General features: G+C 39.0%; 1 protein-coding gene across 1 annotated transcript in view; it reads left to right on the forward strand.

The window, feature by feature from the left end:
- CHSY3 (chondroitin sulfate synthase 3) overlaps window positions 1–25,442 on the forward strand; it is a gene marked incomplete at both ends in the record, with an annotated part of 80,841 nt that extends 55,399 nt beyond the window's left edge. The window contains one exon of the mRNA XM_081319780.1: window positions 23,880–25,442. Coding sequence (XP_081175906.1) covers window positions 23,880–25,442 — 1,563 coding nt within the window. The remainder of the gene's footprint in view (window positions 1–23,879) is intronic.
- Between the last annotated feature and the right edge of the window lie 470 nt (window positions 25,443–25,912).

A 25,912-nucleotide genomic window follows, 5' to 3' on the forward strand; every position in this document is an offset into this window, starting at 1 on the left:
AAGCACGCTTCGCCACCCCCATTTCCACAAGGTAAGATCTGGTAAAGGATCTTAACTGTGTTCGGTCCTATTTGGACCGACTGGATCTCCAAAGGCTCTCTAGGCCCCTCCTCTGGTGTTTCATCTCCTGTAGGTCCACGGAAAACCAAGGGGCCAACCGGGACCTGCGCCGGGTCAGAGGCCATGAAGGCACAATGCGGTCGAGAGCCTCCGAAGCAGCCCATTGCCAGGCGTCAACCAAGGTCTCGACCGAGCTGTGGGAAAGGGAGGCAGGAATCAGTCCAAGCGCCGTCTGAAGCCTTTCCGGGTCCATCAGGCACCTGGGGCGGAACCACCTAGTCGGTTCCGCCTCCCAGAAGTGGGAGGTGGCATGACGGAGGCCCAGCCGCAAGAGATAATGATCTGTCCATGAAAGGGGTTGAAGGGAAGGAAAAACCCCACCCAGATCATTAAGCCACTGCCTGGAGATAAAAATAAGGTTGGGTGTGTTTCCCCCCTCATGGGTCGGACCCTGAATAATCTGGTCAGGTCCATGGCCATCATGGAAGCCATGAACTCTCGGGCCACCCCCGACGCACCCCCCAGGGAGGGCAGGTTAAAATCCCCCAGAACCATAAATCTGGGAAACTCAACAGCCAACCCCGAGAGAGCGTCAAGCAGCCTGGGCAGGGCCGTTGCCACGCAGCTGGGAGAGAGGTAGGCAAGCAACAGGCCCATCTGACCCCCAGGGCCCCACCTCAAGAGGAGGGACTCACATCAGCCTATCTGAGAGGCAGTGGCCTCCCGCGGACAAAGGGCCTCCTTAATAACAACTGCCACCCCACCGCCCCTACCCTGAGCCCGAGGCTGGTGAAGCACACAGAAACCTGGTGGGCATAACTCAATCAAAGGGACTCCTCCCTCTGGTCCCAACCAAGTTTCCGTAATGCATGCCAAGTCTGCGCATTCCTCCTCGATCAAATCTCAGATGAGGGGAGCTTTATTCACCACAGACCTGGCATTCAAATAAACCAGCCTGAGCTCAGGTACCTGTCCTCCCCCACCCCCGGAAAAGCAGGATGAAGCCAGAGGGTCGGAGCGCACCACTGCTCGAAGACAGCGGGGGCGCGATCCCATATTTCGATATGGCCCTCTGTTCATCCATCTGCTGCCATTCCCAATCACTGTGGGGATCACAGTCCCCACCCCATCCCCTCGGGCCCCGAGACCCCCCATCCCGGCCCCCCCAATGCTGTGACCGTCTACCAACCTGGACTGAGGAAGGTCCAGCAAAACCCTCCCATCTTTCTTCTGGGCCTTGCATCCCTCCCCACTCCCTAACTTATTAAAAAGTTTAAGAAGAAAACCCAAAAGCCTCCTTTTAGTGCCATGCCACCTCTCAGGGTCCCAAGATCCATCATTAAGGAACCGGCAGCATAGGTTAGAGGGCCACACCTGAGAGAGGGGGGACTCCCTCAGGGCAAAAAGTTCATCCGCGGAGTAAAACGTTAAGATGATTAGAAGCAGGAAGAAACATATTGGCAGGACAGATGGAAAGAAATATTAAAACCCCAGAGCTAGACAGTGACTCCCAAACATGGTCGCCCTCTCGTAGCGACCATGATCTTCCAGTTTCAGGGAGAACCACTATCCAGCTCCGGGCTGGTCATAGGGAGGGAAAAGTCTGGGATGATGGTAAGTCCATATTGGAGAAGGCATCCACAGCTCTGGCGATGAGTAGATGTAAATTAGTCTCGGGCATCAGGTTCCTGGCCCGGCCAAAAGCAGCCGGGCCTCCCTGAACCCAACATCGTCAAGCCCCACCACCAACACCTCTAAGCAGCCAAGATGTCAGATGGCGGCTACAAAATCCGGGCCAGTCATCCGTCACCAACTCATAGATAAAATCACGACCAAAAGGGCTGTAAGAGGCCGCAGAATGCAGAAATAATTGCTGACGATGGAGGAAGCTCACCTCTGATCTTAAATAAATATAATCCCAAGGGGCACCGCAATCACAGGTACCACAGTCCGTAGGAGCCATCACAATATCACCTCAGGCCCCGTGCGTCTCGAGTAATAATGCGCCCAGCTTGCCTCGGCTTGCTCCGCCTCTCGTCCTCCAGCTGCTTCATTGCGAGCCTCCACTCTCCACAAACATGCTTTTTATATTCTTTGTTCCCACTTTGATTGTGTTAGTATTTGCATTTTCTTTTCCTCTGTGGCAACATCAGCAGTTATCCCAAAGACTTCAATCCAGTTTAATCATAAGCACTATTCGTATTCCAGTTCTTCAGTTTAGTCTTCTTTAGTCTCCAGTTGTTCCTCATTTGAATGCTGAGTACCTCCTGACCTGAATGTCCATCCTACAGCACATCATCATTCACTTTATATTATCTGTCCATGGTGATTTTCTTGGTAAAAGGCAGGACCAGTGAACTATTACCATTGCCTTCTCTCCCACGGTATGAAATGCTGCCTTTGTCCTGTGACTAAAGCAATCATTTGCCTCCAACAGTATATTTCTATACTGATGCTGCTTCTAGGTTTAGCCTACCTTTAGCCTGGCAGCTGGGGTGATGTTCACACTTTTGGGTAACCCTTCTGGGTGTATATACTCTTGGCACACACTCCTAATACCCTTTAAATATCCCTTCCAGTAATACCCCCACCACCATCACCATGCTGAGGCAGCATAACAAGACTCGAGAGGAACAACATTGAACTAGGATACAAATTATCATTATGAAAATATCATAACAAAGCAAAATCCAGAATTTTTTTCCATGTTTCATTATATTTTTCTAGATAAACTAGAAATATTTTTCCCCAGTAGGTAAGTGTTTATTAAAGAAGTATAGGATAGTACTTATAGGATGTTCTACTTAATAAGCACAATCATTTTTAAAATAAATTTTAAAAGGTATACCTTGTACATGTGCTTTGACATGTATGGTCATTATCTTTCACCTAATATGAAAAATCCACACCTATCTCAAGTGACTGAAATATTCTGTTAATTCATTGTGTTCTTAATTTCAATAGATATTTCTATAAATTATGCATATCTTAATTCTTGCTACATATTTGCAATCAAATCAAAAATAAATACTCTTATCGGCGGACACACCAATATTTTTATAGTTTAAGCTAGTGCTATTAAAGTTAATTATATCAGGTTCACTTCCATGAGCCTATTTTAAACACTATCGAGTCTGAATATAATGTTCTTCAAATTTCAAAAACAGTAAAAGTGAACTTAGTTTTATAAAGAGTGCCTGACACATCTTTTGCAATGTGTCTTTTTTTGGAGAGGGGGGGGGGGAAATCATGTTTTATTTTTCCTGAAAATTTACAGCTGTTTGACAGAATCTGACATAGAAGTAAGTACATAATTTACTTCTGTTTTTATCCTACCCTTGAACCTCATAGGAATACAGTTCTTTGGGTAGAATTGGGCAGAGTTTTATGGAACATTCTGGCAACCCATATGCATCCTCTTGAATTTATGCAGTCTCTTTTCTTGATTGTGTGATATGATTATGTGTGTGGTTATATTTATGATCTCTGATGGCAGACTCCATTGCTTGTTTCCCCATGTGCGTTTTACAAAATGCCATGGCTGGCTGGATTAAAGATTTCTTGTATCGATGTGTCTTCTTTTGCACTACAAATCTAATACAAAGGACAGCTTTGGCTCAGGGCAGATGACTGTTACAGCTGTGCTCATAAGAACAGTGTGTAATTCAGGAAGTCATGCATAAAGCTTAGGTTATAGTTCTCATCTCAAAAGGCTTTAAGATATAGAGCAGGTATCTCAAGCTCCAGTAATCACAAGGGCTATGTGAGAACTAGTTCATTAGCCTGAGGGAAGCAATATTAAAGCCCTTTAATTCATTGCTATGAAAGCTTAGTGCAGGCTGCCACAACTCATAGAGGGCAAGGCGCCACATTGATATTCGTAATAATAATTGCCACAAAGGAATAGCTGGTGTGCCAATCAGCTGTTTAGTGGCTAGTGGCATGGAGCAGAGATGAAGCTGGCAATGCTGATGAGGCCTGGAGCATTGGAGGCGTTAAGAAGCATATTTTTTTACAGCAGATGAGGCTGCTGTAGCTCCTTCATGGTGACATTGACACTTGCTGGCAGTAGATTGGGTATTTTTCTGTGGTATGCACAGAAAAAAAATGAGAGTATGGTGGTAAGCCACAAAAAACAATTTGATTACACAGAAATCCTTTACTGTGAAACAGACCTGTTGTTTTTGTTATTTCTCTTTGACCTTTAAATCAACTTGGGTCTTAGAGGCAGGGGGTTGGTTGGAGTTGTTGTTCACTATGGACTTTGTCTAGGATGGCTGTCATATCGAAAAGTGCTTCGAGAAATGAAACAATGCCCCCACGCTTGGCAGAAAGCCAATAGGCCTCAGGACCTGAATCAGGGACAGAAATGATGCTGATGTTACCTCTCCATCTGCCACATCCAGGTCTAGAGCAGCAGCCCCCAACCTTTGGGGCACCAGGAATCGGTTCCATGGAGTAAGGTTTTTCTGCATCCCGGAAGGTGTGTGGCTTTGTCTGCTGCCTGCATATCCCCCTAATGGGGCTTCACTTGTTTGCACGGCCCAGTTGCTGGCATGCTGTGGACGGTGCCAGTCCATAAACTGTAGGTTGGGGACCCTTGATCTAGAGCAGGGGTCTTCAAACTTGGCCCTTTTATGACTTGTGGACTTCAACTCCCAGAATTCCTCAGCCAGTGTGCCTGGCTGAGGAATTCTGGGAGTTGAAGTCCACAAGTCATAAAAGGGCCAAGTTTGAAGACCCCTGATCTAGAGCTATATCTCTGACATAGCAAGAAGGAACTATGGCAGTGGCTCTGCCATTTAACCCCCCTGTTGCATTTGTCAACTTAAAGGAAGATGGGTAAGCTGATGGCTGTTTCTGTACAAGGCTACTCTCTGGTTGCTTCTGTACAAAGCTACATGTCCATGAAAGAATGCATATAACCGTTTTTAGAGGACACAAGCTCCTTTAAATATTTAGGATCAATTAGTAATTATAAATGCAGGTATAGTGTGTTTGTAATAAAATAAGTAAGTGTTGACTTTTATATCTACTGTAAGGAAATGCACAGCTCTTGGTTCTTTATCTGCACCAGATATTTCCAGTGTCAGTTCATTTGGAATGAAAAATACAATTCAGAGTAGGGATGAATTTCTTGAATTCACAAAGATATGATAATGAAAAGGATACCATATCTTGCAGAATGCCGATATTAGAATTGTGACTACTTTCTATGGTGCATTCTCTATTTCTTGTCTATTTTTGATCAATTGCCATCCTTCCTTAGAATACATCTTCTCTCTCTTCCTGAGTTTCGTGCCTTTAGTTTCTTGATGTGATGTCTGATATGTGAACAACTCAAATGAGAGATTGCCAATCAATCATTTGAAGAAGCATTTTTTATGCCAGAGAATATGAGATGATGAAGGCATGCGTCATTTAGCATTGCTCTCTCTATTCACTTTAGTAGCTTAAGATGCAGAGGCAGAAATATAGTTCAAGAATTAAGTTAATTGGTACAAGTAATCCTGGAGATAGACATCACTAGGAATGAGATAAAGTTCATACTTTATAGTTAAAAAAAGACAATTCTAGTGAATTCTGATAGTGAATGTTTCACTGTCCAAATATTAGATATTGAGACAATGAAATATTGTCAATTATTTTACTTTGGTTGATTACATAAATATCTCTTCTAATATTCGAAGAGAGAAAGGAGCTAGTCAGTTAATATAATTCAAGCCAGCACAATAAAACTGTCTTTATAATACAATTTCACATATGATAATACCTTATGTAAAAACTTAATTGTCTTAGACAATTTACCTGCTTTACATAGATTATTTTTGAATATATTTGATCTTAAAGCTTACTTCTATGAATCTGTATACAGAATTAAAGTTAGAAGCAAATTCCTAGAACAAAATTTTTTAAAATTATTTTTTTTCAAAAAATATAAGCACATATTTAGATTGTGAATAAGTGTTTTAACCTTCTAAGAACTCTTTAGAAGATTTAGATCAGACATGAAATGATACACATAGAAGACAAAAAAGGAGAACTTTAGAAACCAAATGTTATTTAGGTCTGTCTGTTAAATTTGCTTATCCTGAATTCATTTCCTTTTCTTCTGCAGTAGGCAATGGGAATAATTTATCAACTGTGCATCAAGAGGAAATATTTTGAACTGTATTTAAGTAGAAATTCCCATGATTGTTTTCCATTTTAATAGTGTAGAACATTTTTTTCTCTTTCACATGGTAAAAATCAAAATCTAGTTTTTCCCTGTTCATTTTATGGATGGTGGGAACATTATTTGTTCTGTAACTCATTAGTTTGGCAAATGTCCAATTTTTCTGCTACTGCTGAAGCAACATATGTTAGTAGCTGAGAACAAATGTTTGCTTTAATATATTTTCTTACTTCATTGAAAAACCTTTCAGAAAATTATGTTATAGTCTTTGAAATTAGTTAAGAGTTAAAGTATTTATGTATGGCAACATGCATAGTCCTTTAATTCAATAATGTAACAGCATTAGTGTTAATTTTCATAACAATAGCATAAAGAAAACTAAGGCCATGAAGCAATTATTGCATAAGCATACAGACAAGATGCCAAAAATGATGAGGTAATAAATCAGAAATAACTAGGTGCCCATGACTAAGTACAGAATGACAGCTGGTCAATTTTAGCTAATTCAGTGGATTCATTATTTTATATAAACTCAGGATGTTAATATTTATGGCTTAAACTGAGATATTTTGGCAGCTACTGTACAGTCATTTAGGAATCTAAGATATTTGAAGATGGAAATACTATACCATGGAAATGCTGTTTTCATCAGCATCCTTATAACAAGTATAGTTCTTAAAACAGAATTGTTAACTATATAAGGTCATTGTTTAATGACTAATATATAGAATCAAAATAACATGAAGTATTAGTACCGCTTTATAAATCCTTGGTAAGACCACCCCTGGAATACTGCATCCAGTTTTGGTCACTATGTTACAAAAAAGATGTTGAGACTTTGAAAAAAGTGCAGAGAAGAGCAACTAAGATAATTAAGGACTTGGAGACAAAAACATCTGAAGAACGGTTGCAGGATTTGGGAATGGCCGTTCTAGAGAAAAGAAGGACTAGGGGTGACATGATTGCAGTATTCCAGTATTTGAGGGGCTGGCACAAACAAGGGGGTTAACTTATTTTCCTAAGCACCAGAAGGCAAGACAAGAAACAGTGGATGAAACCTACTCAAGGAGAGAAGCAACCTGGAATTAAGGAAAACTTCCTAATAATTATACAGCTGGCCTTCAGAAGTTGTAGGTGCTTCATCACTGAAGGTTTTTAAGAAAAGACTAACAGCCACCTGTCTGAAATGGCACAGGTTCTCCTGCTTGAGCAGGGGGTTGGACAAGAAGACTCTAGTCTTCCAGCTCTATTGTGACTGATTGATGTAAACAGATTTTATGAGTCCCCTTTATAGATTGCAAGGAGTAGGTTACCTGATGTGTTTAAATAGGCAAGGCTGGTGAAGAATTTCAACAGTGTACAAGAGTCAGTTTTGGTATGTCATTCATCTTGATTCTCGGGTATAGATGTTAGCACACATTATCTGAAATGAATTTGTTCAGCACATAATTTTTTTTACATCATGTATTTTTGTAGACAATTAAAAAGTTTAGGTTTGTGAAAGTTTCATTATTGGTTATGTCTTCAGGTTGATTTATATTGCTTGTCACTTAAATAGTTTGAATACTGGTAGCCCTCACCCACAGCCATTTATTCAGTAACCTTCGAAGTTACAATGGCACTGAAAAAGTGACTTATGACCATTTTTCACACAACCATTGCAGCATCCCCAGTGAAGATGAATTGATTTTTAAAATGCTGCCAAAAAGTTCAATTTTTTTTTAAAAAAAATGGATAGATGAATTCTTATACAGTAGCAAGACTTACATATGCAGATTATAGTCTCATCCTGCATTGAAGCTTACCTTGTCCATGATACCTGTGAGTACTTAAGAGTAAGTACTCTGTAACACCAGGCAGCGATGCAATAATTTCATGGGAGTCTTCACACCTAGCAGCTCTGGAAAAAAATGTCAGGAACTTCATCTCTTTCCCAGGATAATAAGATAAACTAGATAATCACATGACTCTACCCCTTTCTTTCTCTATGAAAAGTGGCTTTTGTTGTTTTATAAAGATTATGTTTTGTTTTCTATATGTAGATATTTTAATTAGATATCTACTTGCTTCAGTTCATCATTCAATATTATGCTGAATTCCGTACTAGTCTATATTAATTAAGCAGTATTATTGCTCCCTTAGGCATGTTTACATTCTGCTATTTTCATTTTCCCTGCAAATATGAATTGTATTATAAACAAGAATGTGTATTTCATTTCAACATGTGGCCTGAAAAACAAAATTGTTCTTACATTTGTATGGTAGAAAGTAATTAAGAATGAGTTCAAAGATGTCAGTGACCCTGCTCTATTTGTCTAATTGTATCCTTTCATCCTCGATTATATGACATAATAAGATCTATCATCCTTCTTGTTCAACTGGTAATACTCAAAAACAGTACAGGTATGTCCATATGGACAGGTTAGTTACTGCTTCTAATGCACAGTTTGTCTAACTGTCTATTATTCTGAAATAACTGAATTTGTTAAATAATAAAAAGTGCCATAGGAAACCAAGTTTATGTAACAGCTTACACTGACATCCAAAAGAAGGGCTGTGCAGGCCCGAGTCCTGCAAATGGGGCGGGGCTAGTACTGGTGGGACACTATGGGCAGCACTAGTCCAAGTAAATTATATCCACAGCATTCCTCTGGTCCACTAATTTTGTCACTTGGTCAAAGAATGCAATAAGATTTGTCTGGCGTAATCTGTTTTTGGTAAACCCAATAACAAAGTTTTTTTTTAAAGATAAACATAAATATTTTAGGTTGTTATTATCTTATATGGATTTAAAGCAGTGCTATCTTCTATGATGTAAATTACATTACTTTGCATAGAAGCAACCTTTCGTTCCTCCTGTTCTGATATTTAAAGTTTTCTATGCTTTAATGTCAATTAAAAATCAGTTAAGATTTGTACTCAGCTGTAGGCATTTGTCCAGCAGTTGGAGAAAGAATTAAAACATCACTGTTACATTTAGCTGGATCTTGTCAGCTTGAATAACTGTATTCTAAAACTCCTTTGAAAAAATAACCTGAATAAATTATTGAATAATAAGTTAATTCTGGGTTCCTAGGCAGTGGGCTCATTTTTCTGTGACCCCCCACACTGTGCAATCTTCTCCCCCTTCTACTTACAAGACTTGGTTATGCCAGCAGATCTGGGAACCCCAGGAGACTGGTGAATTAGTGAGGTAGCTCCATTACTATTAACATTCCTTCATTTATTATTGTTTTTTATCTCTTTTAAAAATATTAATGTTTTAATATTTAATGATTTTAGATATTAATTTTAGTTATGTTGTACACTGCCTATAATCACTTGGAGAGCTATATAAATGAGAGAGAGAGATTAGATAGGCAGAGATAGATGGATATGGATGGATATATAGAGAAAGAGAGGGAGGGAGGGAGGGAGAGGGTAAATCAGTAAGTAAATAAAAGCAACCCTGAGGAATCAGGAATGTTAAGAGGAAAAAATGCCTTTGTTGTCAAAAAGCCATTGTATTTATGGACAACACAAACAATATTATCTGAAGTATATAATTGTGATTACCCTTGAGACACTAAATGAGCAATGTTGTGTACCACATGAGATCACTCTAATAAGTATATAGGGTTCTGTTGTGTACTGGGTTCGTTGCTTGAGAGACGAGACGAGGCGAGTGAGTTCAGTCAGGAACATTCTATATTTGCTTGCAGGAACTGAACTGGGGAACAGGGCTGTGAATGCAGCTATTTATTCCCTGGCCTCTAGGTGGCGGCCAATAGGTTTAAACCAACCTATTGCCCCCCCTAGAGGCAGCCAATGGCAGCGCTGGAGACAGGCTGTCTGAGGAGCTGGGAGCTGTTAGCCAGCTCCTTGCTTAAGCAACCTTCCAGCATTCAAAACCCCCAAGTGGTACACTCAGCAAAACAAGGCCCAATACATTACAGGTTCCTTCAAATTTCACAATTATTTAACAATTTTATGTAGCATTGGTATTATTTATTTTGCTCTAGATCAAAGTAATATTCTGCTCATAAAAGAGTGGAACAGTATATTAACTGCTGTATCAGTGAGATGGGTGGCATACAAATTTTATAAATTACATATATAAACAAATAAATATTATTCAACTATAAAAAACATCCTGAATAAAATGCACATAATTCTATAAAATTGAATAATTTTGACTTTAATGGCTGATCTCAAATGTTTTGTTCATTTATACAAGCTGCAGATCTCTCTCTTTGGCAGTTGTGCTCATGAAATAGATTTTGTGGTTTAGAGTAGCTAAACTCCCTGAAAATGTCAAAAACTATTTGAAGTTTTTCATTTTGAATTAGAGTGCTTTGCCAGTTTTCTACAGCAGATGATGTGCCCCAGAATGTATGCTTGATTGATAAATACATTTTATGTATAAACTCCAACATTACACACAATACATTTGGATTAGATTAGTTGTATAGAATTCTGGCAAAGAAGAGTTGTTCTAAAAAATACCAGTATTTGAGCCCTAAAAATTTTAAAGGTTGGACTCTGAAAGACATATTCTAAGCAAGCAATTTTGTAAAATTTATGAAACAACAATATACTGTAATCTACTCTTCAAATTTTTCATTAGTGGTACTTTCTGAGTTTAGTTATTTGTATTTAAAAAACAAACATGAGATTGGCTCCTAGTGACTTCATAGATATATCCAGATATTTTTCTAGTAATTTGGAAAGCATTTGTATTGTCTATAGTAAATGGACTGGTAATACGATTATTTTTCACTTTTTAAGTAATTTTTATCACAAACAATACATAAAAATTGCTAATTAAACCAAGCTGAAATAATAATATAACAGGATGATACCAGTTGCAAAAATATCCAAAAGTCATAATCTAGGGAAGTAGACTTTAAATGTTCAGGAACTGCCTTTGTGTCAAACTACAATAAAAAGAAGGGTCTAGAATTGTTTAATTAAATCTACATTTTGTAATAAATACTATTAATTGAAAATAGCCTTACGTTGAAACAGGTTACAAGCAAGAGATTTTCACTTTTTTCTTCACCCTGAAAATTGTTGCAATATAAGTGGCACTTGAGGACATCTAAGATATAGTTGTCTTCTCCACAGGACAATTTCATATGTAGATTTTATCTTTCAGTAGGATATTAGATCTCTGAAAAATAAAGATAGATTTTGAGTGCCTTGAGAAGCCCCTACTCTTGTATTGTGTTAAGATGTAAATAAGCATTGAGCAACAATTCTGTTGCTTTAGTATTCACCTCAACATTCATTCAAGCACTAATTTTAATGGACATTAAAAACAAATAAATACATAAATATTGCATCAGCAGGTATAACATTGAATCCCATTACTTTTTCTATAAATATTGAATATAAATATACATTTAAGATCATACTTAGTTAAGTCCCTCTTGGAGATTCATATATGTAGACATTCCTTGACAGTTGCCCCATTTGGAAATGCAGGTAGTCTCCAGTTACAACCACTTGCTCAAAAACTATTCAAAGTTACAATGGCACTGAAAAAGTGATACCAGACCTCAAAGTTCCAGCTGTTGCAATACCCCCATGGTCACATGATTGCAATTTGGGCACTTGGCAATTGACTCACATTAATGAAATTGGCAGCATCCCACAGTCATTTGCAACCTTCCCTGCCAGCTTCCCACAAACAAAGTCAATGAGGAAGAAGAGAGGAAAAGTTGTATGTTGCTTCCATAAGACGCTATTGCTGCTTTTTCTTTTTCTCCTGAGAAGGTCTTCTATTTCATACTCCATAGCACCCACATACCCCTATTATGCCATGCCTTTGGCCTCTGATGACCCACCCATATCTGTAGTGCCTGGCTACAGCCCTTGCTGGCTGGTCAGTGCTCCGTAGCATCTGCTCACACCATTCCCATCCCCCTCCCCACCTTCCTACACTCCTTGTCTGGGGATCCATCTCATCCTGCTTAATGATCCATGTAATCCTGGGGTTACAATGACTGTCAGGATTGCTGTTGCTAAGCTAAGTGGTCATGTGATGTCATGCTTTATGACTGCATCCCTTAATGACCAAAGTTCCAGTCCAATTGCCATCGTACTTTGAGGACTATCTATAGTATAATCCAAGGCTGGCCATGAATAGACAAGTCATGAAATGCTACTTCAACATCCATCTTAACAAGTATTTGTGAAATGGAAATTTGACTGAACTGGCAAAACTCATTTGTTACATGCATGAAGTGTTTGCTGCATTCAATTATGTTCAAGCATAATTGGACATGTTTTAGAAAGTAAAGATGTCATTAGAGTGATATAGTCACCATTTATTTAACAAACGTTCAACAGAATCTTTGAAATACAAATTGATTGATGTTCAACTCATTTTTGTAAAAAAAATCATTCAAAACAATTCAATAGAAGCCCCCATCTTCAACAAGATAATTGGCACTAAATGGTTCACTTAGGAAGTTACAGATTATTCACATTTCTTGATTTATTAAGAGAAATAGAATTCTATTTATTGGAGATGAAGCTATGGAAATATCCATTCTTTGTACGATGACCATTTGAGGCTTTGAGATATACAAGCAAAGGATTCCCTCTTTGTCTCTTTTATATATTATCTGAGTGAAAGACTCTTAGGCTTTCTCTTAAGCCTTCTTTTTCCCATGATGAGGCTAGAAAATGAAGATATTCAAGCTTTCTACTAAAACATGTACATTTCCTAATAAACTTTTGCTTATCCTTTTGGACCTTAAATTTTAGTTTCTTAACCTCAAGCCAGTGGTGGGATTCAACCGGTTCATGCCACTTTGGCAAAACTGGTAGCTAATTTTTTATTACCTAGGCCCAGAATAGACTTCTGGAAGCGGCATCCCTACAGAGAACCGGTTGTTCACATATTTGAATCCCACTACTGCCTCACGCTCTTAATATGCTTATTTACTGAACACATTGCCAAATGTGGATCACAGTTAATATACTAGAAGATATATTAAGTCTGGATTATCTCAACTTATTTTTGTTTCAGCCTTCATGTTTAAGTGGGACTGATCTACACTGTCAGCAGGAAATTGTGATATCCCTGCATATTTCCAGAATCATGACATTATATCACAAAATATAGCTGTCATGATACTAAATAACTTCATGAAGTACTTTTAAAAATTGTCCCCAAACATTTGCCACTTATACACACAAAGTTCAGACAATAAACACAATGTATATTGTACATGTGAATGTTATCTTTTTAAAAAAATATATGGAAAAGACTGAGAAAAAAGCAGATATCGTATCAGTTACTAAAACACCTTCATAGACTGACAGTGTTAGCTCTGTCTTAGATGTGTAAAGAAATAGATTATTTGCATCTGGTTTATATGTTTTAGGTTGCATTATTTTCACATTGTTTTGTAGTTCTAATTTCCTAGCAGTCTAAATGGATTTTTGTTCATATAAAGCTGGGCTTTCATCAAATCCTGACTTGTATATTAGTGACCTAACTCAGTAGTTGTTCCTTCTTTCCAAAATGGATTCTTCTCTTAAAACCCCTTAATTAAATCAATTGTAAATCACATCCCCATAAGTAAAATAAATTTTACTTTATGGTAGTTGACATGCTTTTCTGTGATAAAATATTACAAATTTAAGTAATTTATAATGAACACAGATAAAATAGTCAGATATTAACCAACTCATTACTGCAAGATTTTTACCTTCTTCATGCACCATATGAACTCTCTACATGGGGCTGCCCTTGAAGACCACTCGGAGGCTCCAACTGGTACAGAATGCAGCCGCGAGAGTCGTGTTGGGAGTCTCCCGATACTCCCATGTTACACCTCTACTCCGTGAGCTGCATTGGCTCCCAGTTGTCTTCCGAGTGAGATTCAAGGTACTGGTAATGGTGTTTAAGGCCCTACATGGCATGGGTCTGGAGTACCTTAGGGAGCACCTGCTGCCGGCATCAACTTCCCTCCGCCCTGTACGTTCCCACAGAGAGGGCCTCCTCAGGGTGCCACCGATCAGAGAATGTCAATTGGTGGCCCCCAGGGGGAGGTCCTTCTCTGTGGGCACCCCGGAGCTATGGAATCGGTTGCCGGTTGAGCTCCGGATGGCACCCGACCTCCGCTCCTTACGATGCGATCTGAAAACGCATTTGTTTGAACAAGCCGGCTTGGCCTGATGGGGGGGTGGGTTGGGTTTTTTATTTTTCTTAATATTTGTATTTATTGTTTTTTACCTCGGGCATTATGTTTAATTCTTTTTAACTTTTGTATTTTTTGTATTTTATACATCTGCCCTGTTCACCGCCCTGAGTCCTTTGGGAGAAGGGCGGTATATAAATAAAATTAATAATAATAATAAAATAATAATAATAATAATAATAATAATAATAATAATAATAATAATAATAATAATAATAATAATAATAATAATAATAATAATAATAATAATAATAACTACATCTAGAAAGTATGCTTATGGTTTTGTTTTCTTACCATAAGTATTAATAAAGCATTTCCCATTTTTTGCTGACTTTTCATGGAACAGTTCCTTTCTGGCACTGAGTGTTTTTTTTTTAAAAAGGAAATTAACTAAATGCAAAAAATGAAGACAATTGGAAGATTTATAGTGCATATAGAGGGAAAAAAGATAGTTACACAGAATGTATCAAATGAGAGCAAAAAATGGTTCAGATTAAAAAAAATGGGCAAGAAATTGCAGTGTGATTTTTATGGAAACAAATTTAAAAACTCAAAAGTGGAGGAGAGTAAAAAGGGATAAAGCCTCCAACACTGTGAATGCACTTAAAGAATAAAACTGATGTAATAATTTAGGGTGAAACACATGATGAAATTCTGGGTTTAATATATCAGAAATTTAAATATGGCTTTTCATTTTCATTTTCATTTCATTTTATTAAATTTATATGCCGCCCTTCTCCCTGAGGACTCAGGGCGGCTTTTAAATATTTCAAAAAGAATTGGGGAAAAAACCACACAGCAGCAGTTATTATAGATGCATGAGGAATAATGCAGTTGATTTTTTTAAAAAAAAAACAGGCTAAATCTCAGTCACATGTAATCAGGCCATCATCTTTACACTGCATTGGTAAACAGTCAGATCTACGTCTCAAAGTGTGAAGTTAAAGAAGGCAGTTGAAGTGAAGATTATGAATCTTAGCATCCATGGGGGGAAAATAATGAAGTAATAAATACTGTGAGAACGTTGAAAAAAGTTATGAACACAAATGCCATTATCTTAAAACATAAAACCTGCTTATGGAGTGATGTTTATCTTGTTTAACATATTGTGAAGACTGCACTTATACTTGACAATTGGAGAATATTATTAGTCCCTTATACAAAAGGAAAGACAGCAGGAGTGAACACAAGAGGTTTAGTCGTCTAAGCTTGCCTGAGGACAAGTTTGACAGAGTTCAGGTTCAAAAGATACAAGCGGTAACAATAAACAAAATGTTCACTAAACCAAGGAAATAGATGGAGAAATATTAAGACACAAATCTAATAAAGGGAAGTATATAATTTATTGTGGAAAATAAATGAAAATAGCTGTGAATGAATGTGTTTCTACCCACTTTGCTATATGCAATTTAGAGCTGGGTGTATCAGGTTAAATTTAAAGTACCTGGAATGCTATGAATATGGTTTTACCAAAAGTGTGTATTGTAAGAAAACCATCAATAGACACAGAAATGCACCACATTTACACATAATTGAAGACAGAAAATTTAAAAAAAAGCTAAGAAGGAAACCAAAGACCAGAACACATCCTCTCTAGCAGTCTACTGTACACCTAGATAATCTGGGATTATCACTAGACTAACAAGCAGAAAACAATACTTAATCAAGAAACCACCAAGGGAAACTATGATCCCACCAACATTGGCAGGGCAAGCCACTGTATACAAACAGTGAGTGAATCTGACCATGCATTGGCTTGTTTATCCAATTAATACATCTTTTTTGGATTGTTTCTTTTCTATACTCAGCCTTTTTCTTTGTTGTTTTCAAGAGCTTTCTTTGATTGACTTCCTTCAATAAGGGTTCTTAGTCTGCCTTAGTATTCAAACCATGTTTTTCTTTTTTTCACAGTTTGTTTCACCTATAGGAGTCCTCTGTCCTCTTTGGTTCTTGTAAATATGTGATCAACATTGGTTTTTGGATGTAGAGCATGGTATATGTTTTCTTGTTTTCCAAACTAAGTTACAAAGTACCATCTGGGTCAACTGTTCCTGCTGTATTACTGTTATGGATGATTGCACAGTCAGCCAGAGGTTTTCATTGGATTTGGCTTACTGAGTCTTTCCCAAGGACCTGGCAGAGGGAGGTTGTTTGATGGCGTTTAAAAGTATCGTTGCATGATGTAAGTTTTTCTGAGTAAAGTTTCCATTTGTAGTTGACTGGTGGTGATTTTGTCAATGTTAAGAGTGTTCAAGTGGTGTGCTACATGCTTTTGGATTGCAGCCAAGGCATCTATTGATACTAACTTTACTTTCTTTTGTCAGAGCCACTCTACTTCTATGTACAAGTCTTTGTATTTTCTTGTTTTCTCTAGTTCTTTCACTTCAATTCTGACATCTCTGAAAAGTTCCAAAAAGATGCATTAGCACTAGTAGAGTCAGAGATAATTTTTGCATAGCAGACTAAGCCTAATCTAATCCCACCCTTGACTGATCCTGCCCATAAGGAGAGAGGTCATAAATCCCCCTCCCCTTTTGCCATCCCTGTCTAATTTTTAATAGTTCAGTTTTCATAAATATATTATATTAGCAAATTTGGTATAAATTATCCTTTCGATATGGACAATGATTATGATAATTAACATCAAGACCTCAAAATAAAACAAAGGTTTACAAAATTGGCTTATTCGACCAAAGTTAAAATGTGTGTGATCTTTTTAAAGTAGCTTTTAATGGGTTTTTCTTGACTAGGGCTGAATGATGATGCTTTAAGTATTTGTTTATGTACAGCATATGGGAAGAAGAGAGTTTCTGTTGCATTTATAGAGAAAATGATAAGTATGGGTATTAAAATTGAGAGAAGATGAAGAGATGATAAGAAATTTGTGGGATGTCATTTGAAGGAATTAAAAGATTACAATTTTTAATATATTGTTTGTGGTAGCTGGTTTCTGGTAACAAGAAATGGTTTTACTTGTTTAAAGTGTTTGTGTGTATCTGTGAGGAAGATGGGCAGTTTCTAAATTGAATAAATACTGTTATTTCTGGAAGATATTAATGTTGCTGAATAAGATTGAATGATGAGGGTTTATTATTTGCTAATAGATGAAAGATGGGATGAAGAGATTTTTGGTTGAAATACTAGATGGAAGTCATTTCTTTCTATACTGCTCAAAAAAATAAAGGGAACTGTTCTGAACCAGCCCTCTTCTCGCACCCCTAATCAAAAGAAGAGTCTGGAAAGCGTCCAAGGCTAAAAGGCTTCTGCCAAGATTTAATTACGCAGTTAACAAAAACACAAGAGCTTGTCTTCTCAAGCGGAAAAGTTGCTTTCAGCAACCAGCCCCTCCCCAAACACTTCTTTTATAGAGAGCTCAGGGCGTGGTCTCCCTGTGCCTCCTCCCGAGGAGTCCCATAGTCTTTCTTTGTTTGTCCCTGCTCGTCTGCCTCCTGCGTCGGGCGTCCTTGAACAGGGCCAGCTGTGGGTCATCATCCTCCGCACTCTCGGGCTCACACAGCTGAGAAGAGGTCCCCGGCTGAGGACTCTGCAAAGCCTCCAAATCATCATCATCAGCCGGTTCGTTTCCCTCCTCCCCCACATCTGAGTCCTCCGATACATCGGAGCCGGCTGTCGGACCCACAGGCTGGCCCTGAGTCACAACAGGAACACAAGAAAAGACATCCTACTATTAAATACAGTACATTGTGTTGTTTAAGTGTTCCCTTTATTTTTTTAAGCAGTATATATTTTTCTTTGGTTTTAATATATTTTTCATGTGTATTAACTTGTCACAGATTAATTTAAAAATAGTTGTAACTGCAAATGATGTGTATGTTTGCTTAAACAGAAAATTATGTTTGCAGCATTGAAACTTTTTTTATATAAATAATATTCCCATTATTAATTCCGGATCACCTTTTACTCCATCAAATTGATTATTTCAATTAGTTTGGATTTCTGTTGCTACTTCTGAATATTGTAAGCAATAGAATATTTGCATCTAGCCATATGGAACAGTGATAATAGCACACTAAATTTAGTGAAAGTGGAAACTGATTTATCATGAATAATAATAATAATAATAATAATAATAATAATAATAATAATAATAATAATAATAATAATAATAATTTAATTTGTATACCGCCCTTCTCCTGAGGGACTCAGGGCGGTGAACAGGGCAATACATAGTAAAAAACCGAATACAAAAATTAAAAGCGATTAAACCATTATGCCCATAATAATTAATACATCTTAAAATTAGAGCTATTTATAAAAACCCAACCCCATCCCATCAGACCAGGCCAGCTTGTTCGAAAAAGGTTTTAAGATCGCGCCGGAAGGAGCGAAGGTCGGGGGCCATCCGGAGCTCAACCGGTAAGCGGTTCCAAAGGTCTGGCGCGCCCACAGAGAACGTTCTCCCCCTGGGGGCCACCAATCGGCATTCTTTGATCGGCGGCACCCTAAGGAGGCCCTCTCTGTGGGAGCGCACTGGACGGAGGGAAGTTGACGCCAGCCGCAGGTGTTGCCGTAGGTAATCCGGACCCATGCCATGAAGGGCTTTGTAAGTCATCACTAAGACCTTGAACCTCACCCGGAGAGCAACCGGTAGCCAATGCAGCTCGCGGAGCAAAGGTGTAACATGGGAGTATCGGGAAACCCCCAAGACAACTCGCGCGGCTGCATTCTGCACCAGTTGAAGTCTCCGGGTGGACCTCAAGGGCAGCCCCATGTAGAGAGCATTACAGTAGTCCAGACGAGAGGTCACGAGCGCATGAGTGACTGTACGCAAGGCATCCCGGTCTAGATAGGGCCGCAACTGGCGCACCAGGTGAACCTGGGCAAAGGCCCCCCTAGTCACAGCTCCAATATGCTCTTCCAAAGAGAGCTGTGAATCTAGAAGGACCCCCAAGTTGCGAGCCCTATCTACGGGGGGTAATAGCTCACCCCCCATGGCCAATGATGGAATAATCGGAATTTCCCGGGATGCCGGCACGAACAGCCACTCAGTCTTGTCAGGGTTGAGTCGAAGCCTGTTCCTCCCCATCCAGACCCGGACCGCCTCCAGGCAACGGGACATCACGTCGAGGGCATCGCTGGGGTGGTTTGGGGTAGAAATAAAAAGTTGGGTATCATCAGCATATTGGTGATACCCAACTCCAAAACCACGAATGATCTCACCCAGCGGCTTCATATAGATGTTGAACAGGAGAGGCGAGAGAACCGATCCCTGAGGGACTCCACAAATGAGAGGTCTCAAGGTCGATCTCTGCCCCCCTGCCAACACCGACTGCGAACGTCCCAGAAGGTAAGAGGAGAACCACTGGAGAACTGTGCCTCCCACTCCTAACCCTCTGAGACGTTACCATGGTCGATGGTATCAAAAGCCGCTGAGAGGTCTAAAAGGACTAGGACAGAGGAGCAACCTCTGTCCCGAGCCCGCCAGAGATCATTCACCAGCGCGACCAATGCCGTCTCCGTGCTGTACCCGGGCCTGAAACCCGATTGGTACGGGTCTAGGTAATCAGCTTCATCCAAGAACAAAGGGAGCTGCTGCGCCACCACGCTCTCAACAACCTTCGCCAAAAAGCGAAGGTTGGAGACCGGACGATAGTTGTTTAAAATTGCTGGGTCCAAGGCAGGCTTCTTGAGGAGGGGTCTCACCACCGCCTCCTTCAAGGCGGCGGGAAAGCTACCCTGACTCAGAGAGGCCGTAATCACTGCCTGGAGCCAGCCTCGTGTCCCATCCCGGGCTGCATAGGTCAGCCAGGAGGGGCACGGGTCCAACAAACACGTGGTGGAGTTCAGCTTCCCCATGATCTTGTCCACTTCTTCAGGAGTCACAGGATCGAACTCTTCCCAGATTAAATCGACAAGGCCGCCCGTATCCTCTTCGTCAGACTCTGCCCAGTCGGAGTCCAAACCGGTCCGGATCCGAGCGATTTTGTCCGACAGAAATCGACTAAACTCCTCGGCTCGACCCTGCAAGGGTTCCTCCCTCACCTCCTGATTAAGAAGGGAGCGAGTTACCCTAAACAGGGCGGCCGGGCGATTATCTGCGGACGCGATGAGGGTGGCAAAGTGGTTAGACCTAGCCACCCTCAACGCTGCGAGATAAGTTCTCGTAAACGACCTTAGTCGTAACCGGTCAGATTCGGATCGGCTGGACCGCCAACAGCTCTCTAGGCCCCGTCTCCGATGCTTCATCTCGCGGAGCTCCATGGAGAACCATGGGACCCGTTGAGATCTGTGTCGGGTCAAGGGCCGCATGGGTACAACTTGGTCGAGTGCCTCTGTGGCTGCCCTTTCCCAGGCTTCCACTAGGGCATCGACCGAGCTGTGAGCGAAGGAGGCAGGTGGGGGCCCAAGCGCCGTTTGGAACCGCTCAGGGTCCATAAGGCGTCTAGGGCGGAACCATCTTATTGGCTCAGCAACCCCACGACAGGGAGTGGCAAAACGGAAGACCATCCGCAGGAGATGATCGGTCCATGACAGGGGTGAAATAATTGGAGAACCCCCCCCCCCAAGATCATCTAACCACCGTCCGGATAGAAAATGTATTAAAATTAAAAAATAAAATACATATTTATAAAAAGTCACTCTAAACCTTTAATGTGCATCCAATTTTTAGATGTGTATCCAATTTTTTCCAGCTGTACCAGGTAGACCAGACAGGAAACACAACCAGATGAGTTAATTTTATGTTATTTTAAGGCTATATTAACAGAATCTTATAAGGCTGAAAGCACAAAACTCATGCTATTTCCTTTATACTCCAAGAAAATAGGGAGGGCCCCTTCTGAGTCTCTTCCTCTGCCCATTATCCAGCTGCAGGGTATGCCCTCACTTATCTAAATATTCCATAGGTAGCACCACTTCATCCTGTCTCCCAGGGTCTTTCCCACATACCATTGCAGGGGTTTTTTAATACACAAGATACAGTGTAGCTTACAGTTACAATTTGTTTCATTTAATATAGCAAAAGAGTTTTCAAATTGTGGGTGGCAATCCCTGGGGACACAAGCAATTTTGAAGGGATAAAACTCTGGCTGCACATGGTTATATTATGGTTTTTGTTAAGCCACTGCCTTTGTACTCACAGTAACCGCCCAAAGCCACTCCTGTGCAGCCCCCAAAGCAGCCTGGCCAGGACTATAATGCTTCCCCCTCACCTTCCCTTTTCCTTTGTCCAGGGGCCATGACATAATGTACTTCTGAGTCTTGCCCTGGTTCCAAATTGGGGGATGGAGAATATCTTGGATTAGTGGCATATGGCTTAGAGTTTAAGTTAGAACAGTGTTGTATTTGGAAGAGAAGATCTGCTTGCTTGTCCATGATTTTAATTGTGTTAATTATAATGTGTGTTTTTCAAAATTATTCTAGCCCGCCTTGAGCGTATACATAAACTGAAAGATGAGGGTGTACAGCCAATAATAATAAAAAAAATCTTTAGAGAGTGGATTAACAGGACCTCAAGGTACAGTTTTATAAATGGGGTTGTGAGAAAATAGGAGGGAATACAGATGGGGAACTAATGAGTGGAGAAAATATTACTATTTTGTTATGTTTCATTATATTTCTAAGATACCAAAAAGTGCCTCAGGCATATAGGAGCTGTTTTTAAGTTAGTGCATTACAAATCTGTTATGCAGCTCCCCTCCCTATTTTCCCCTTAATTAAAAGTATGAAATAAATGGGTTTTTTCCCCCAATCTCTATGAAGTGTGTAATTCCCTATCTGATTTCAGTTTTCAAAAGTTTTTAGTAATGCATTTATGTTAATTACGAAGTATTTTCATCTCATCTCCTAACAAAACATAACTATGGCTGTAGAAAAGTATTATGGCAATATAATTAAAATTTCTTTTAACAGAAACGCTGTAATAGACGTCTGGCCATGCTTATGTTATTTTAATTGGATGTTTAGCTCTAGGGAAGTTCATAAGTTATTATAAAATATTAATGTTAATAAAATTAGCTAAGAGGAAATTGCTCTTAATTTTATAGATTATGCATTGAGGACTAAGGCCTTATTTTATTATATCTAACGATAAAAATAGGTTTAGTAAAATAGCAAGGAACAGTGTCTGAGATATTGTTAGATGCAAAAAAAATAGGTCCACTCTGAAAGGTTCAATTAAGCTGATTTATTTCTGAAAGCCTATGCAGAGGAATCTTCTAACTAATGGTCAGCACTTGCTTAGATTTAGATAAGGGTCAATGACACTCAAGGAGAGGTTGGGTTTAGTTTGCTAGTGGTTATACAGTATAGGGATTCTAGACTGATCCCCTTTTTCATTCCATCTCCAGGTTCTGCCATTCCTTCTTCTACTGATATTATTTAAAGTGGGCACTTGTTCTTTCAAAATAATGCACTAATTAGCATGGCACACTCCCACACTGATTAAGGTACTGATGTATATGTTGTAGTATGCTGGACACATTTTGGGCACTGTTTTTAGTGTGGTAGGCATCACAACAGTGGTATTCCCATCATTCTTTCTAAAAATCTTATGAATTAGCTTTGGGTTAATCCAGCAAATATTTCTGCCAGAGTTATCAACTTGTAAGTTGCCTTACCTTGGACAAATGAAATGTAATAATGATGCATTTAGGGAGATTCAATTTACTGCTTTCATCAACTGTGATTTCTGCAATACAAATATTTCAGCAGTCCTAAATATGTTGCTTGTGAGATAGACAAGGTAATGCTTTATATGAAGGGGGTGATGGCTTTTCTCATTGGGTTTTCTAGGCAACATTATTGGATTTGCTTCTCTTTTTTTAACCTTGCAACATTGGAATAAAATGGCGCCTCAATTGATAAATATGAAAAATAATTAAAAGCTCCTCTAAGTTAAATTCTCTTATTCATGACTTTTACTTTAATATTGATTAAAAATGTAGAAAGCTTTTCAATGCACTGTATAATTTTACTTTTACTTTTCTCCTCATTTCCTATATGATTTATATTACTATGCTCATGGGCATTATAAACAATTTCCTGTCAGAATTTTTTTTTCTTTCTGGTTTGTTTTGATTTTAGCTTTTCATGTAATTTTAGGAAGATATCACTTTACAAACAATTGGAGACAAAACCCATATAATCTACAAATATAATATTACTGTATTTTGGTTGTCTACTCTGAATTTCAAGCAGTTTTATCAAGATTTACATATGATCTAGAACTTAATAAATCATCATATCACCAGGTGACCTCTTGTCTCTTCTGTCCCCATGAAGCATGTGATTTCCTTTCTGATTTTAATTCTTAATAAGTCTTTAGGAATGGGTTTAGATTAATTATGTTGTATATTCATGTCATCTTCTAATAAAACATAGCTTCAAATAACCTCCAAATAATGAATATGTTTATGCTTGAAAATAAAATTAAACATGATTTACTTAATATTTAGCTGATACCTAATGCTATTCTATTGTTTTCCTAGATGCAGCAATTGTTCCATGAAAACTATGAACGCAACCGGAAGGGTTACATACAGGATCTTCACAACAGCAAAATTCACACTGCAATTACACTTCATCCAAATAAAAGACCAGCCTATCAATATAGACTTCATAACTACATATTGACCCGTAAAATTTCAGAACTGCGTTACCGCACCATCCAGCTCCATAGAGAAAGTGCTCTCATGAGCAAGTTCAGTAATGATGAAATAAACAAAGAAGATCAGCTTCTGGGAATGACACCATCTTTCAGTCGTTTCCAGCCCCGTGACAGGAATGAAGTCATTGAATGGGATTTTTTGACTGGAAAGCTCCTTTATTCAATAGCTGAGAATCAGCCACCTAGACAAAACATTAATAACATCCTTCGAGCAGCATTAGATGACACTGTAATGCAGGTAATGGAAATAATCAATGAGAACTCTAAATCTAGAGGAAGGCTTATTGACTTCAATGAAATACAGTATGGATACCGCAGGGTTGACCCTCTGCATGGTGTAGAGTATATATTAGATTTGCTGCTTTTATATAAAAGGCACAAAGGAAGAAAAGTCACTGTTCCAGTTCGAAGACATGCTTATCTTCAACAATTATTTAGTAAGCCTTTTTTCAGAGAGGAAGAAGACCTGGATGTAAAAAGTGTGATGGAAAATGGGCAGAGTGACGCACAATCCCTCTCTTTCCTTTCTAATTCCCTGAAGATGTTTTCACCATTTCAAGACACCAAAGAATTAAGGGGAAGCAATAACAAGAAGATACACATTCTTGTCCCTCTCACAGGAAGATACAATATTTTCTTGAGATTTATGGAGAATTTTGAAAAGACTTGCCTTGTTACAAAGCAGAATGTGCGACTGGCAGTTATTCTCTTTAGCCCAGATTCTAGTCAGGAGTCCATTAAACACATAGAGTTGATCAATGCATATCGCAATAAGTATCCTATGGCAGACATCACTGTTATTCCTATGACAGGAGCTTTTTCAAGAGGTTTGGGTCTTGAAACGGCTTCCTCTCAGTTTGATAATGATACATTGCTACTATTCTGTGATGTTGACCTAATATTTACTCCAGACTTTCTTCAGCGGTGTCGAGTTAACACTATCCAAGGAGAACAAGTTTACTATCCTATTATTTTCAGCCAATATGATCCTAAAGTAACCTATGGAAACCACCCTCCTTTGGACAGTTACTTTGTTTTCACCAAGAAAACAGGGTTTTGGAGAGATTATGGGTTTGGTATCACTTGCATTTATAAAAGTGATCTGATAAATGCAGGTGGATTTGATACCTCAATTCAAGGTTGGGGACTTGAGGATGTAGACCTTTTCACTAAAGTAATAACTTCTGGCTTGAAGGCATTTAGAAGCCAAGAAGTGGGGGTTGTGCATGTGTTCCATCCAGTTCATTGTGATCCCAGTCTAGAGTCTAAACAATATAAGATGTGCTTGGGGTCTAAAGCAAGTACATTTGGCTCTGCAATGCAATTAGCTGAAATATGGCTAGAAAAGAATTTAGGTTTTAAGTATAATCATACGTTATCCTGATACTTTAACTAGGACTGGCTTCCTAGGAGAAGTTTACCTCATTGCTTTTTTTCCTTTTATCATTGCATTCTTAAACTTCTCTTTGTCTTCCAAAGGATTTGTCTTGGATCTTTAACAAACATCTATTAGGAATATTAGAGATTCCTGCTGAACTGACGTGTCTTTCTGTTCTTGATTCATAAACTGAATGAAATCATTGCAAGAGAGCAATTGCATAGATAACATCCATCACTAGGACCACATCAGAAGAATAGTCTCTTTGGACTTCAGGATGCAATATTGATCTTGATTGTGTCTGTCAAACTTAATGTGATACAAATATTTTTCAGTGAAGGTATCACAAAAGTGCTTTATGCTTCCTCTGGGAAAGAGACTCTGGCAAACTTGAGTTTTATAATTTATATGAGGACTGAAATAAAAACTATTCTTTATAATTTTAACTAATAAATAATGGACTCATCTATTTTTTA

Source organism: Vipera berus (genome assembly GCF_964194415.1).
Source record: "Vipera berus genome assembly, chromosome: 2".
Lineage (NCBI taxonomy): Eukaryota > Metazoa > Chordata > Lepidosauria > Squamata > Viperidae > Vipera > Vipera berus.